The 13,301-nt window shown below is 38.3% G+C and overlaps 2 protein-coding genes across 5 annotated transcripts in view; one reads left to right on the top strand and one right to left on the bottom strand.

Moving 5' to 3' along the window:
• LOC131507383 (placenta-specific gene 8 protein) overlaps positions 1–13,301 on the top strand; it is a 196,861-nt gene that overhangs the window by 29,118 nt on the left and 154,442 nt on the right. The window lies entirely within an intron of this gene.
• The window catches only part of COPS4 (COP9 signalosome subunit 4), a 44,645-nt gene continuing 32,626 nt past the window's right edge, over positions 1,283–13,301 (bottom strand). For 3 of the 4 annotated variants that reach the window (XM_058722085.1, XM_058722086.1, XM_058722087.1), the window contains 3 exons: positions 10,479–10,594; positions 8,290–8,374; positions 1,283–1,811 (listed from right to left, as the gene is read on the bottom strand). In XM_058722085.1, coding sequence (XP_058578068.1) covers positions 1,678–1,811; positions 8,290–8,374; positions 10,479–10,594 — 335 coding nt within the window. In that variant the 3' untranslated portion in view covers positions 1,283–1,677. The remainder of the gene's footprint in view (positions 1,812–8,289; positions 8,375–10,478; positions 10,595–13,301) is intronic. The other variant, XM_058722088.1, reaches the window with a different exon arrangement.

Raw genomic sequence — 13,301 nt, forward strand, 5'->3', positions numbered from 1 at the left:
CTATTTTAAATTCTTGGTCTAATTAATTCAAACATCCCTGCCACACCTGATTCTGATGCCGGACTTGTGTCTTCAAATTGTGTTGTTTTTGTTTGTTTGCTTTTTCATTGTGCCCCTTGCAGTTTTTTGGTTGAAAGGCAGACATAATGTATCAGGTAATAGGAACTGAGGCAATTAGCCTTTTAGTATAAGGTTTTATATTAATCTGAGTAGGAGCTGGGTTGCATTTAATGTTTGCTATACCTGTGTCAGAGACTTCTGTTTCCTCTATTTTCGTTTGTATTCTTCCCTGTTGTATTGTTTACCTAAGACTTCTTTCTTAAGGAGTGTGTCCTGCAGCTCATGAATTCCACTATTATTACACTGGAGCCCCGTTTGATGGAACAGATTTGGGAAGCAATCTATAATGTTTGATTCGATCTCTGTTTTTTAAAAAACTTAGATCTGAGTCCCTGGGCTGTGACCTTCAGAAACCTCCCGCCACCTTCTCTTACATGACACAAGACTCAAGACGGCTAGAACTGTATAACTGCACTTGCCCCATGTCAGACAAGGCTCTGGTAATGGTATTTTTCCTTAGGGCAGGTCTTTGTCATGGAAAATCATCCAGGTGTATTTCAAAATAGTTACTTTCCCTTCCCCTGCCCTGCCTGAAAAACAAGGGGATCCCAATCATACTCCTGAGACTCTGATGGGGTTCCTGGGGATGAATCCTAGAAAGTGTAGGGGTTCTCCTAAGAGTGGGCCTGCAGGGGGCTTTAACATTCCAGCTAGTTTACACTCAGCCTCCAGTAACTTGTCAGTTACCGTTTCACGGTTCATATCAGTTACTGCTCCAGAAGCTTCTGCTCCCAATAAGTTCTCTCAACTGCGATTCTACCTGCCTGTCTTTTCTCCGGTGGAAATAAGAGAAGCCATTGATTTTCAGCCGGTTCAGCCTTTTTCTTACTGTGAAAATGGAGTCAGGCCCTCCAAGCTCTTCACATGTTGGAGCTGAAACTGTAACCTGCCCACAAATTTTTTTAAGAAGCCCTTTCCCCATTTTCCCTATAAAGCTAGCCTGCAATAATCCTGAGAGGACTTCCCTGATCTCTCTGCTACCCAAAAAGCTCCTCCCCATGTGATCTAGTACTTGGTGCAACTGCAAGTATTACACATACCATCTATCGGCTCTGTGCCTCTGAATGCCTGGAGAACAGGCATTACGGTCTGTCTTTGCATTTCTAGCATATGGTATAAATCGATGTCTGTTGAATTGAAAGGAAAAATGAACAAAACACCATTCACTAATTAGAAACAAAGTACTACTTTTATTTGGCTCACTTCTCCATTTATTAGAATTACCACATTTGGAGAGGCACAAAGCACTTAAGTTTTACATGACTACAAAGTTATCACAAATCCCAAACTTTTTAGCCACAGATATTTCACTTACTCTGTTTAAAGAAAAAGCTTTCAAAACATTTGAGTTAGCTTGATACATAGAGACCCTGAATATATGGTAACTACATATTTTTAAATGCTTGCACTTTCTGTTCTAATGTCTTCTTTAAATGGAATCCAGCATAAAAGGGATTGAAATACGTAAGGTCATGATGCAAATGCTTTGGAGAGACAGTGAAATTAATCTGTACAACATTGAAAAAGATGTAGTGTGCACAGAAGTTTTGTAAGGATTCACTGAGCCATCTGGGCTTCCATGGCTTGTGCTGTCCATTCTGGTGCTGTCTGGCTAATTTTCTCCAAAAGGTTATTCACTTGGAAACAAAGTGACTGGATCTGTTTGTCCCACGTTGGCAGGGCTTCTCGTGCTAAACAAAAAAAGAACAACGTACAGAGTTTACTCCATACATTACTCCATATATTCATATGGAATGTGAGTTAAAAGATAATTTATAGTAGTATTAATTTTAAAAGTTTCTTCTGAAAATCTTGGCTAATAAAGTTAAAGCTAATTAAGCAATAATTAAGGAAAATACCCAAATTACTGGCACATGGTATAAAACAAAACCAAAACACATGCACGTAGATACATATTATTATTATTCAGGAAAACAAAATAAAACCAACCCATCAAAGCATCTCAGTCACAAAAACCACAATAAAAGCCTCACTGAGCCATCTCATCACCAGTTTTTCTTGATTCACAAGACACTGCCACCTACTGGAGAAAGCAAATCTATTTCTATAGTCGAAACTGTCTCTACTTGACTCTTGTGAAGGACACATATTTTAATGATTAAACAAAAACCAAAAAAATTCATCATGAAAACACAAGGTTTTCCTCTATACCAGCAATATACAGTTAGAAATGATGAACTCAGGGGTGCCTGGGTAGCTCAGTTGGTTAAGCATCCGACTTCAGCTCAGGTCACGATCTCACAGTTCGTGAGTTCCAGCCCCGCGTGAGGCTCTGCGCTGACAGAACCGGGAGCCTGCTTCAGATTCTGTCCCTCTCTCTGTGCCCCTTCCCTGCTCGTACTCTGTCTCTCTCTCAAAAAATAAATAAACAAAGAAAGAAAGAAATGATAAACTTGGGGAACATCAATTCAAAATAGCACCCAAATTTACCAAAATAGGCACAGAATTAATGAAAAAAACTAAAATAAAAAAATTTTAATAAAGGACATAAAATAACTTTAGACACAAACCATGGTCCCAGATGGAAAGATGCAGTATCATAAAAATAACAGTCCTTCCCTATCAATATATACATTTTAAAAACTTACAAAGATAATCACCCTGATCTCTGTTTTGCTTTCTACATAGGATAAAGTTATTAACTACAGAAGAAATGATGTTTGAGAACAGTCAAGAGAATTTTGCAAATTAAAAACAGTGGCAACACTGTAGGATATCTCTACAGTGGAATGTTATTCAGCCTTAAAAAGGAAAAAAGCAGTATGTTAAGTGAGAGAAGTCAAAAGCTCACTTAGTGTATGACTGCATTTACACGAAGTTTCCAGAATAGGTAAATCCATAGAGATAAAATTCAGACTTGTGGCTGCCAGGGGCTGGGAGGAGAAATGAGGAGTAACTGCTTACTGGGCACAAGATTTCCTTTTGGGAAGATGAAAATGTTTTGGAACTAGGTAGAGTGGGTGGTTGCAAAACACTGTGAACATACTAAGTGCCACTGAATTGTTCACTTTAAAATGGTTAATGTTGGGGCGCCTGGGTGGCGCAGTCGGTTAAGCGTCCGACTTCAGCCAGGTCACGATCTCGCGGTCCGTGAGTTCGAGCCCCGCGTCAGGCTCTGGGCTGATGGCTCGGAGCCTGGAGCCTGTTTCAGATTCTGTGTCTCCCTCTCTCTCTGCCCCTCCCCCGTTCATGCTCTGTCTCTCTCTGTCCCAAAAATAAATTAAAAAAAAAAAAAAAAAAATGTTGATAAAATGGTTAATGTTGGGGCGCCTGGGTGGCACAGTCGGTTAAGCGTCCGACTTCAGCCAGGTCACGATCTCGCGGTCCGTGAGTTCGAGCCCCGCGTCGGGCTCTGGGCTGATGGCTCGGAGCCTGGAGCCTGTTTCCGATTCTGTGTCTCCCTCTCTCTCTGCCCCTCCCCCGTTCATGCTCTGTCTCTCTCTGTCCCAAAAATAAATAAAAAACGTTGAAAAAAAAAAAATTTTAAAATGGTTAATGTTATGTGAACTTCAATTCAACAAAAATACATTAGTAGAGGGGGTAGGAGATGCTTTTCCAACAGTAAGATTTAGTTTAAATTTGTTTATTACCATATTGTTACAGATCAGTGGAAAGAAACTGATAACAGAAAGAGACCCAAACATACATGTGGAAGCTAATATATGTCAAAGATCAGAAAGTAAGTTTTACCTAATAAATAGCACTTGCAAATTAACAGTACATCTTTAAAAAAAGACAAACTAGCCCATACCTTAAAATTATATACAAAAATGAACTACAGACAGATTAAATTTCTAAATATAAAACAGTAAATAAAAATATTAGAAGAAATTTTAGAAAAATATTAGTTTTACCCCAAGGTAAGTGAGACCTTTTAAATTAATACAGGAAACTAAAAAGCCATAAAATTAAAAAGTGACATTTTTGGCTGCATAAGAATTTTATTTTTTTATTAAAAATTTTTTTTAAAATATTTTTATTTATTTTTGAGACAGAGAGAGACAGAGCATGAGCAGGGGAGGGGAAGAGAGAGAGGGAGACACAGAATCCGAAGCAGACTCCAGGCTCTGAGCTGTCAGCACAGAGCCTGACGCGGGGCTTGAACCCACGGGCTGTGAGATCATGACCTGAGCTGAAGTCGGACGCCTAACCGACTGAGCCACCCAGGCGCCCCTGGCTGCATAAGAATTTTAAACTGTGTTTATGGTATGCATTGCCTTACTTCAAAAACACAACTGACAGAATGGTAAAAAATATTTGTACACATTAACAAAAAAGAGTTTAAATTATCATTAAACCAAAAGCTATAGCAAATTGATGCTGAGAGATCTGAAGGAGAGGTGTGGGGCCAGGAAAGAAACAGACCAGAACTAATATCAACTCCACGGAAGAGGAAATGCTAATGGCTAGTAATACATGGAAAGATATTAAACTTCCCCAGTACCAAGGAAATGCACATTAAAACAATAATGTAGTATTTCCCCCCACAATTAGCAAAAGATAAAAAGAGGAACAATATATAGCTGTTGAACATTCATTTCCTCATATTGGTGAAAGTGCAAATGGCTACACCTTTCTGAAAAGCAAACTGGCAGTATCCATTAAGGATCGAAATACATATGTCCTTTGATGGAATGTTATCACTTTTGAGACCTTGTTCTATAGAAGTAAGTGTACCATATATAAAGATATGCACAAGGAAACCACTTGAATGTTCATCAATAGGTGAACAGTTGAACCCCATTAAATTCTACATAGCTTTTAAAACAAATAAATTAGATTTATGTCTACTGACTTGAAAATATGTGCATGATTATTTCAAAAAGTCTGTAGAACACTGTGTGCTTAAAATTATTTTTAAGTTAAAAGAACTATGTTTTTCACATATCTATATAAGCATATAGAAGCTTTAGATTAGTACTAGTTATGCGAGGGGGAGGAAAGATATGATGAACTCTTATCTTTATTTATAGTCGCAATACTTGTTATTATGAGCATATTTTTCATGGCAATTCTTTAAATCTAAGAAAACTGGAAAGAATATTACTCTATCAAGCTGTCCTTTCACTTGGTGACACGTCTGCTATACTATTCATTATGTACTATTTGTTTTTCCAATACTTATTTACTTCCCACTAAGAATGTGTGGGGCACTGGAACACATGCTCCATATACGATGAGAACAAAAGAGACTTAATATCTACCAGCAGGAAGCTTAGCTGGGAAGCAAAAACAGATATTTAGACAAATGGTTACAGAAATGAAAATAACTGATTAATGCTAGGAAGAAATTCAGAGTGACCAAAGAATATAGAACTATAAGCCATACCTAACCTGGAGAGTCAGAAAAATCATTACCAATTAACGTTGCTCAAACTAAGACACGGGAACAAAAATAGCTGAGAGGATGCTGGTGAAGAGAAGTGGGTACTTCAGAATGTCTGATGTGAGAAGGAATTTACAGTGCTAGAAAGAAACAAAAAGACCTATGTGGTTGGATTAGAAAGAGAAAGTTATAAAGATCAGGCAGCACCTGTTGACTTCATAGAACTTTGTTCTATAAGCCATGGGGAAGCCATTCATTACAGTGTCAAAGAAGAGAGTAACATGACCTAACAATTTGTTTTTTATATTTGTTTTGTTTGTTTACATTTAAAAAAAATAAAGATCACAATCATTCTGGCTATACTACAGCAACTGGACTAGAAAGGAGCAATTGTAGATGTGAGGGAAAAAGCCCAGAAGGTGGGAGAGGGTTCACAATAGGCTAGTGACAGTAAGAAATGAAGATAAGTATGTGGATTCCAGATACACGCAGGAGGTAAAACTGAAAGGATTCTGGGCAGTGAAGAAGAGGGGTCAAGGATAAGAAATGCTGGAGAAAGTGAATAATGTAGCTTTTGGCTGGTTGGCTGGTTGCCTGGCAGGTTGTGGGATGGGGGCAGGAAGGAGACATGGTGAATTCAGTTTTGGATATGTCCATTCTGAGATGTCCAACAATCAGTCAGGTGGAAAATACCTAGCACGCAATTAGCACCACTAGGTCTAGGACTCAGAAGAGAAATTTACACTAGAAAGGCAAATCTGAGCATTGTCTGCACAAAGATAGCAACTGAATCAATGGGAACAGATGAGATTACCAAGGAAATTTAGTAGAGTGAGGAGGAAAAGGCCTTGGGAATAAGCCCTAAGCAACTCCAATATTTAAAGGCACTACAGAATCTACGAAGAGGACTGGAAGAATACCTGGAGGAGGAGGGAAAGCAGGAGAAGGGGGTGAAGGAGACGACAAAAGCCATGATGGCACAGGGTGGTGGGGACAGTTCAAAAAGGAGTAAAGGATCAATGCTATTCGATAATGCTAAAAAATTAAAATGAGGTCTGAAAGATAAAAGTCTTTTTGTTAAAATGGGAGAGACCCAAGTAAGTTTAAATATTAAAAAAAATTTTTTTAAGTTATTTATGTTTTGAGAGAGAGAGAGAGAGAGAGAGAGAGAGAGAGGGAGAGAGAGAGAGACACAGGGGCAGGGCAGAGAGGAGAGACAGAATCCCAAGCAGCTTCTGCATCACCAGCCCAACGTGGGGCTTGAACTAATGAACTGCAAGATCATGACCTGAGCTTCGATCAGAGTCAGATACTTAGAACTGACTGAGCTACCAGGTGCACAGCCAAGTATGTTTAAATACTGATGGAAAGAAGCCAACAGAGCAAGCAAGGGTGAAAACTGACAAAACAATGGCTAATTTTAGGTTCCTAAAAACCTGTTTTTGAGGGATAGGGGCAACAGTCAAAGAAGGGAGCCAAAGCACAAGGAGAAGAACTGGAAAGGAAGACAGAAAACATTTCCAGCAAAACACAAAGGAGGAAAAGGTAGAACTAGATGATATTTAAAATTCAGAAGGTTTTTTTTTTTTTTTGATGTCTACTTATTTTTGAGAGAGAGACAGAGTGTAAACAGGGGAGGGGCAGAGAGAGAGAGGGACACACAGAATCCGAAGCAGGCTCCAGGCTCTGAGCTGTAAGCATGGAGCTTGTCGCAGGGCTCAAACTCACACACCCGAAGATTGTGACCTGACCTGAAGTCAGACACTTGACCGACTGACCCACCCAGGTTCCTGTAAAATTCGGAAGTTTTATAAATCAGATAAAGAAGTTAATTTAATTTCACCCTGACAGATTTTTTTTTTCTGTGAAATATGAAACAAGGTTTGCTGCTGAGAATGAAGGAGAAAAGTCAGAGATTTAAGAAAAATGAAATCTGAAATAACCCCTTGCAGAGTAGAAAAGAAGAAGTAGCCTAAAGAAATGTATCAAGAATCCCAGGTACTGCTGAGAACCCAAGACCTTGACTTTGCAGTGGTATCAATCTCCAGCAATGTTAGTTAGCTACTCACGTACTGGAATGAAAAAGATGGAGAATGGGTTCATCACAGCTGAAGTTTTGCTGGACAGCCAGAACAAAAAGTTAACAGGCAAGTGATCTAGGGCATTTGTGAAACAGTAATTGGAATAATGAATCATGGAATCCATGGATGGGAAAGAGTAGTAAAGACAAAAAAGGGCTGAGCTGACTGGAAAAAAGTAAAAGTTAATGGACTGGAGGCTCGAAGGTAGTCAAGGAAGAGCTAAAGTGGAAGTAACTGACACAGACTGCTAGAAAGACAGGAAAAACGTTGTGAGAATGGGGCATTTCAAATTGAAACTTTACAGGTAGAACAGTTCCAGGTATAGGAAGGTCCAGGGTGTAAAGAGGTAGGAATAGGGGCTGAGGAGGTAATACACAATAAGAGAGTCAAGAGATCAACTTATCTGTCTGCCTCTACTAGTTTAATGAGCTGCTGAAGAGGAAATCAACTGGCATTTCCACATGCCTGATACATGGTATGTGGTTAATCTATGTTTGATGGGTAAATGAAAAAACTGGTAAGACGATTCCATCTTCCAATTTTTCTTCAGCATAAAAAAATGCTATATTAAATAGATTCTTAAATATAAGCTCATAAAAATTATTCTAAATGATTTCTTTGGAAAATGAGCTCATTTTAGTAGTAATATGCTGGGTTAAAGGAAATTGTTCAACGTGTCTTAATCACAAATATACAACAGTTTACTGCCATTTCATTATGACAGAAATAAGCAAAACTTACTTTCAAAATGAACTATTCCATCAATCTGATCAATAAATCCATTCATACGTCCTTCTGTTATCATTTGTGATGCTATCTTTTCTGCCTGTAAAAGAAAATAAAAAAAAAAATTCTCACAAACTTTAATTATCATATCCAACAGTTAGTTACTCACGTATAAAAGAACTGAAATCTCTTGGTTTAGCTACCCACACGCTTTTCGTATGCGTTCATCTGCTGTCCATTACAACAGTGAATCTAGTAAAGCTGCCTATTTTATTCCCCAATTCTCCCTGGGTATAATCGGTTATTTTAAGTTAACTGGGATGTTTTTCTTGTTGTCAGATTTTGGACGAGAATCTAGTGATCTTAACAACTTTTTCCTCTGCTTAAAATCAAACTAACAATTTTTCTTCTTACTGACATGCATACACAGGAACACCCAAAGTAGTTTTTCCTTTTACTTCATCTAAATTTTCACAGTGTTTATCACCTAAAAAATTCTTTAACAAAGTGGGGTGCCTGGGTGACTCAGTCGGTAAAGTGTCCAACTTCGGCTCAGGTCATGATCTCAGTTTGTGAGTTCAAGCCCCGCATCGGGCTCTGTGCTGACACCTCAGAGTCTGGAGCTTGCTTCGGATTCTGGGTCTCCCTCTGTCTCTGCCACTCCCCCACTCACACTGTGTCTCTCTCTCAAAAATAAACAAACATTTAAAAAATAATAATAATAATACATTCTTTAAGAAAGTAGTATTTTTGAAGAAAAAATTATAAGGAGGAATGATCTTCAAATCTGAGATTTGAGATTAAGGGGCGCCCGGCTGGCTCAGTAGGTAGAGCATGCGACTCTTGATCTTGTAGTTAAGAGTTCAAGCCCCACATTGGGTGTAGAGCAATTACTTAAAAAAATAAAAGGAATCATTCATTAAAAAATTATAAATAAATAGGAATTAAAAGAGGATTTAAAAGACAATTAAAGGGAACCAAAAGGTCTTCTACCTAGTTCCTAAAGACACGTTTCATGTTTATTATATGTAAGAAAACTGGCTTATGACTTAGTCATTTTAGTAATTCTGACCATCTTCATGATTAATCCTAAACAGACTGTGACTAGCATTTATTGTTAAATATATATTCACTTCCCTAAGTTTCAGCCTAAGAAAAAGTATCTTTTATTTTTTTTTTATTTTTTTATTTTTTTTAGCGTTTATTTATTTTTGAGACAGAGAGAGACAAAGCACGAACGGGGGAGGGTCAGAGAGAGGGAGACATAGAATCTGAAACAGGCTCCAGGCTCTGAGCTGTCAGCATAGAGCCCGACGTGGGGCTCAAACTCACGGACCGCGAGATCACGACCTGGGCTGAAGTCGGCCGCTCAACCGACTGAGCCACCCAGGCACCCCTAAGAAAAAGTATCTTTTAATGGTAACTTAAGCTTTGGTTCCCAAATTGTTCCACTTCTTGTACTGTGTATTAAATATGCACAAGTAAAGGAACCATGTTAGGAATTCTAAATTAAAATTTCTCAACAGATAAAAGGGGATGTAATCATTACTACATGACTGTAAGGTATGCAAGCTAGGTAAATGTAAGGTTGATTGCTTGTTTTTACTCTTATTTAAAATTAAGAGAATGTTTTGTAAATGATACCTGAAATACCCTCTACATACTATTGGTACTTTGTTGGTATTTGTACACAGCCAATCAAACTCTTATCGTGACTAAAAATGAAATTAATTTCCTAGTAACTCAGTCAAATTAAGATAAATCAAGCAGAAAAGTTACAAGAGAATAGCCTGGAGAATTACCACAGTCATTCTTTCAAAGAGATGAAATATTTAACCTGTAAGTCAATCCAGTGCAGAAAAAAGTAAGGCATGTATCAAAATCTTAAGTTTGTCAGAAATCAGAAACTACAATGAACTGGATTTAAACAGACACCACTCGAAATGGGTATCACAACCCAAAACCCCTTTAAGATTTTCATTCTGGTTCCTTTTATCATAAAATACAGTTTAAAAGAAGCAAAAAACAAAGACAATTCCATTACAGTACTATTGTAACATTCAAATAATTTATTTCCATTTTCCTGAAGTTTTTATGTGTATTTTTATTGCAGTTGCCAGTATTTATCAATTACATATTTTCTTACTACATCAATAGTTTAGTCTCTTAACTTCTTTTTTTATATATTAGAAACAAGAAAATACCTTAGCTGCAGGAATCTCTAAAAGAGCTCCAAGTTCTTCAAAGGTAATATTATTATATAATTTGCTTGCAGACAACAAATTGTGTTCAATAACAGCTCTGTCCAAGATGCTAGAACCTTAAATAAATATAAATTAGACAGTTTTAAGTGAGACTTGTCTTACGCTTTTAAAATACTCATCCTTTTTTTCTAAAAACTTCTAGGCACATAACAACCCATAATCATTGTCTTTATTCCTCTTACGAAATTTTAAAAGTAAGGAAAATGCCTTATTTAGTAGAGTTTGAATAGTATACAATTAAATACAAATAACATATTTAGAAAATGAGTGACTAGCAAATAGTTACTAACCGGCTGAATGGATTTAACCTTTAAGGTTTGAAGTTTTACTTCCTTATGGTAGCTGTCAGATTGATTAACTTTACTTTTCTTGGTAGGAGCACAAACTTTTGTTAGCAAGAAGTGGCAAAGCCCCCATGCAACATGTTCCACAAGCTTGATAAAGTCAGTGCATGTACAGCTCAGTAGAAATACCTGTTTTCTTTTGGGCACTCCGTAAGTACCTTACCATGATGCAAAGATGAGAAATGTCTGAAAGGTAGGGCCAGCTAACCATGAGAGATCAGCCATAGCATCCTCCCCTAAGTGAAGTAATATAAGGCCTGATGAAGTACTGGACACAAGGCCCCATTCTGAAGGTGCCTGACTTGCTAGGCTCACCCAATTCTTTTTTTTCCTTTCCAGTTTTATGGAGATATAATTGACATATAATACTGTTGTTTTTTTAATTACAAGGATTTTTTTCAAATTTTTAAAAAATTCCAGTTAGTTAACATACAGCGTAACATTAGTTTCAGGTGTAGAATCCAGTGATTCCTCATTTCCATACACCACCCTGTGTGCATCACAACAAGTGCACTCCTTAATCCCCACCACCATTTAACCAATCCCCCACCCCGCCCACTTCCCCTGCAGTAACCCTCAGTTTGTTCTCTATAGTTAAGAGTCTGTTTTTCGGGGCGCCTGGGTGGCACAGTTGGTTAAGCGTCCGACTTCAGCCAGGTCACGATCTCGCGGTCCGTGGGTTCGAGCCCCGCGTCGGGCTCTGGGCTGATGGCTCGGAGCCTGGAGCCTGTTTCCGATTCTGTGTCTCCCTCTCTCTCTGCCCCTCCCCCGTTCATGCTCTGTCTCTCTCTGTCCCAAAAATAAATAAAAAACGTTGAAAAAAAAAAAAAAAGAGTCTGTTTTTCTAGTTTGCCTCTCTCCCCCCATCCTCACCCCATGTTCATCTGTTTTGTTTCTCAAATTCCAAATGAATGAAGTCATATGGCATTTGTCTTTCTCTGACTTATTTAACTTAGGATAATATTCTCTAACTCCATCCACGTCATGGCAAATGGCAAGATTTCACTCCGGTGTATGAGTAATACACACACACACACACACACACACACACACACACACAACATCTTTATCCATTTGTCAGTCGATGAACATTTGGGCTCTTTCCATACTCTGGCTACTGTTGACAGTGTTGCCATAAACATCAGTGGACACGTATTCCTTTTGAATCAGTAGTTTTATATTCTTTTTTTTTTTAATTTTTTTTTAACGTTTGCTTATTTTTGAGACAGAGAGAGACAGCATGAACGGAGGAGGGTCAGAGAGAGAGGGAGACACAGAATCCGAAACAGGCTCCAGGCTCTGAGCTGTCAGCAGAGAGCCCGCGTGGGGCTCGAACTCACGGACCACGAGATAATGACCTGAGCCGAAGTCAGATGCTTAACCGACTGAGCCACGCAGGCGCCCCAGTAGTTTTATATTCTTTGGGTAAATACCGAGTAGTGCAATTGCTGGGTTGTAGGGTAGTGCTATTTTTAACTTTCTGAGGAACTTCCATACTGTTTTCCAGAGCAGCTGCACCAGTTTGCATTCTTACCAGCAGTGCAAGAGGGTTCCCCTTTCTCTGCATTCTCACCAACATCTGTTGTTCTTGTGTTGTTAATTTTAGTCATTCTGACAGATATGAGGTGATATCTCATTGTGGTTTTAATTTGTATTCCCCTGATGATGAGTAATGTTGAGCATCTTTTCATGTGCCTATTAGTTTTCTGTATGTCTTCTTTGGAAAAATGTCTCTTCATGTCTCCTGCCCATTTTTTTACTGAATTATTTGTTTTTTGGGTATTGAATTTTGTTAAGTTTTTTATATATTTTGGATACTAACCCTTTATCAGATGTGACTTGTATTAGTTTAAGTTATACAACATAATGATTTGATATATATACACACTGTGAAATGATTATCACCATAAGTTCATATAGCATCCATCACCTCAAACAATTTTTTTCTTGTGGTGAAAACTTTTAAGATCTACTCTCTTAGCAACTTTCAAATATAAAGACCTAAATAAATGGGAAAATAGAAAGACCTAATACTGTTAAGATGGCAACAGTCCCCAGGTTTGTCTATGGAGTCAGTGCAATCCCTATCAAAATTCCAGCTGGCTTCTTTGCAGAAACTGACAAACTGATTTTAATTTAAAAAAACTTTTTTTTAAGTTTATTTATTTATTTTGAGAATCGGGGAGGGACACAGAGAGATGGAGAAAGACAATCCCAAGCAGGCTCTGTGCTGATGTGGGGCTTGTGAGATCAGTTTGTGAGATCATCACAGTTTGTGAGCTCATGACCTGAACCAAAATCAAGAGTTAGACGCTGAACCACCTAAGCCAACCAGGCGCGCCCCCCCCAACAAATTTTGTTAAGTAGGCTCCATGCTCAGCATGGAGCCCAACATGGGGCTTGAACTCAAGACCTTGAG

Source organism: Neofelis nebulosa, chromosome 3 (genome assembly GCF_028018385.1).
Source record: "Neofelis nebulosa isolate mNeoNeb1 chromosome 3, mNeoNeb1.pri, whole genome shotgun sequence".
Lineage (NCBI taxonomy): Eukaryota > Metazoa > Chordata > Mammalia > Carnivora > Felidae > Neofelis > Neofelis nebulosa.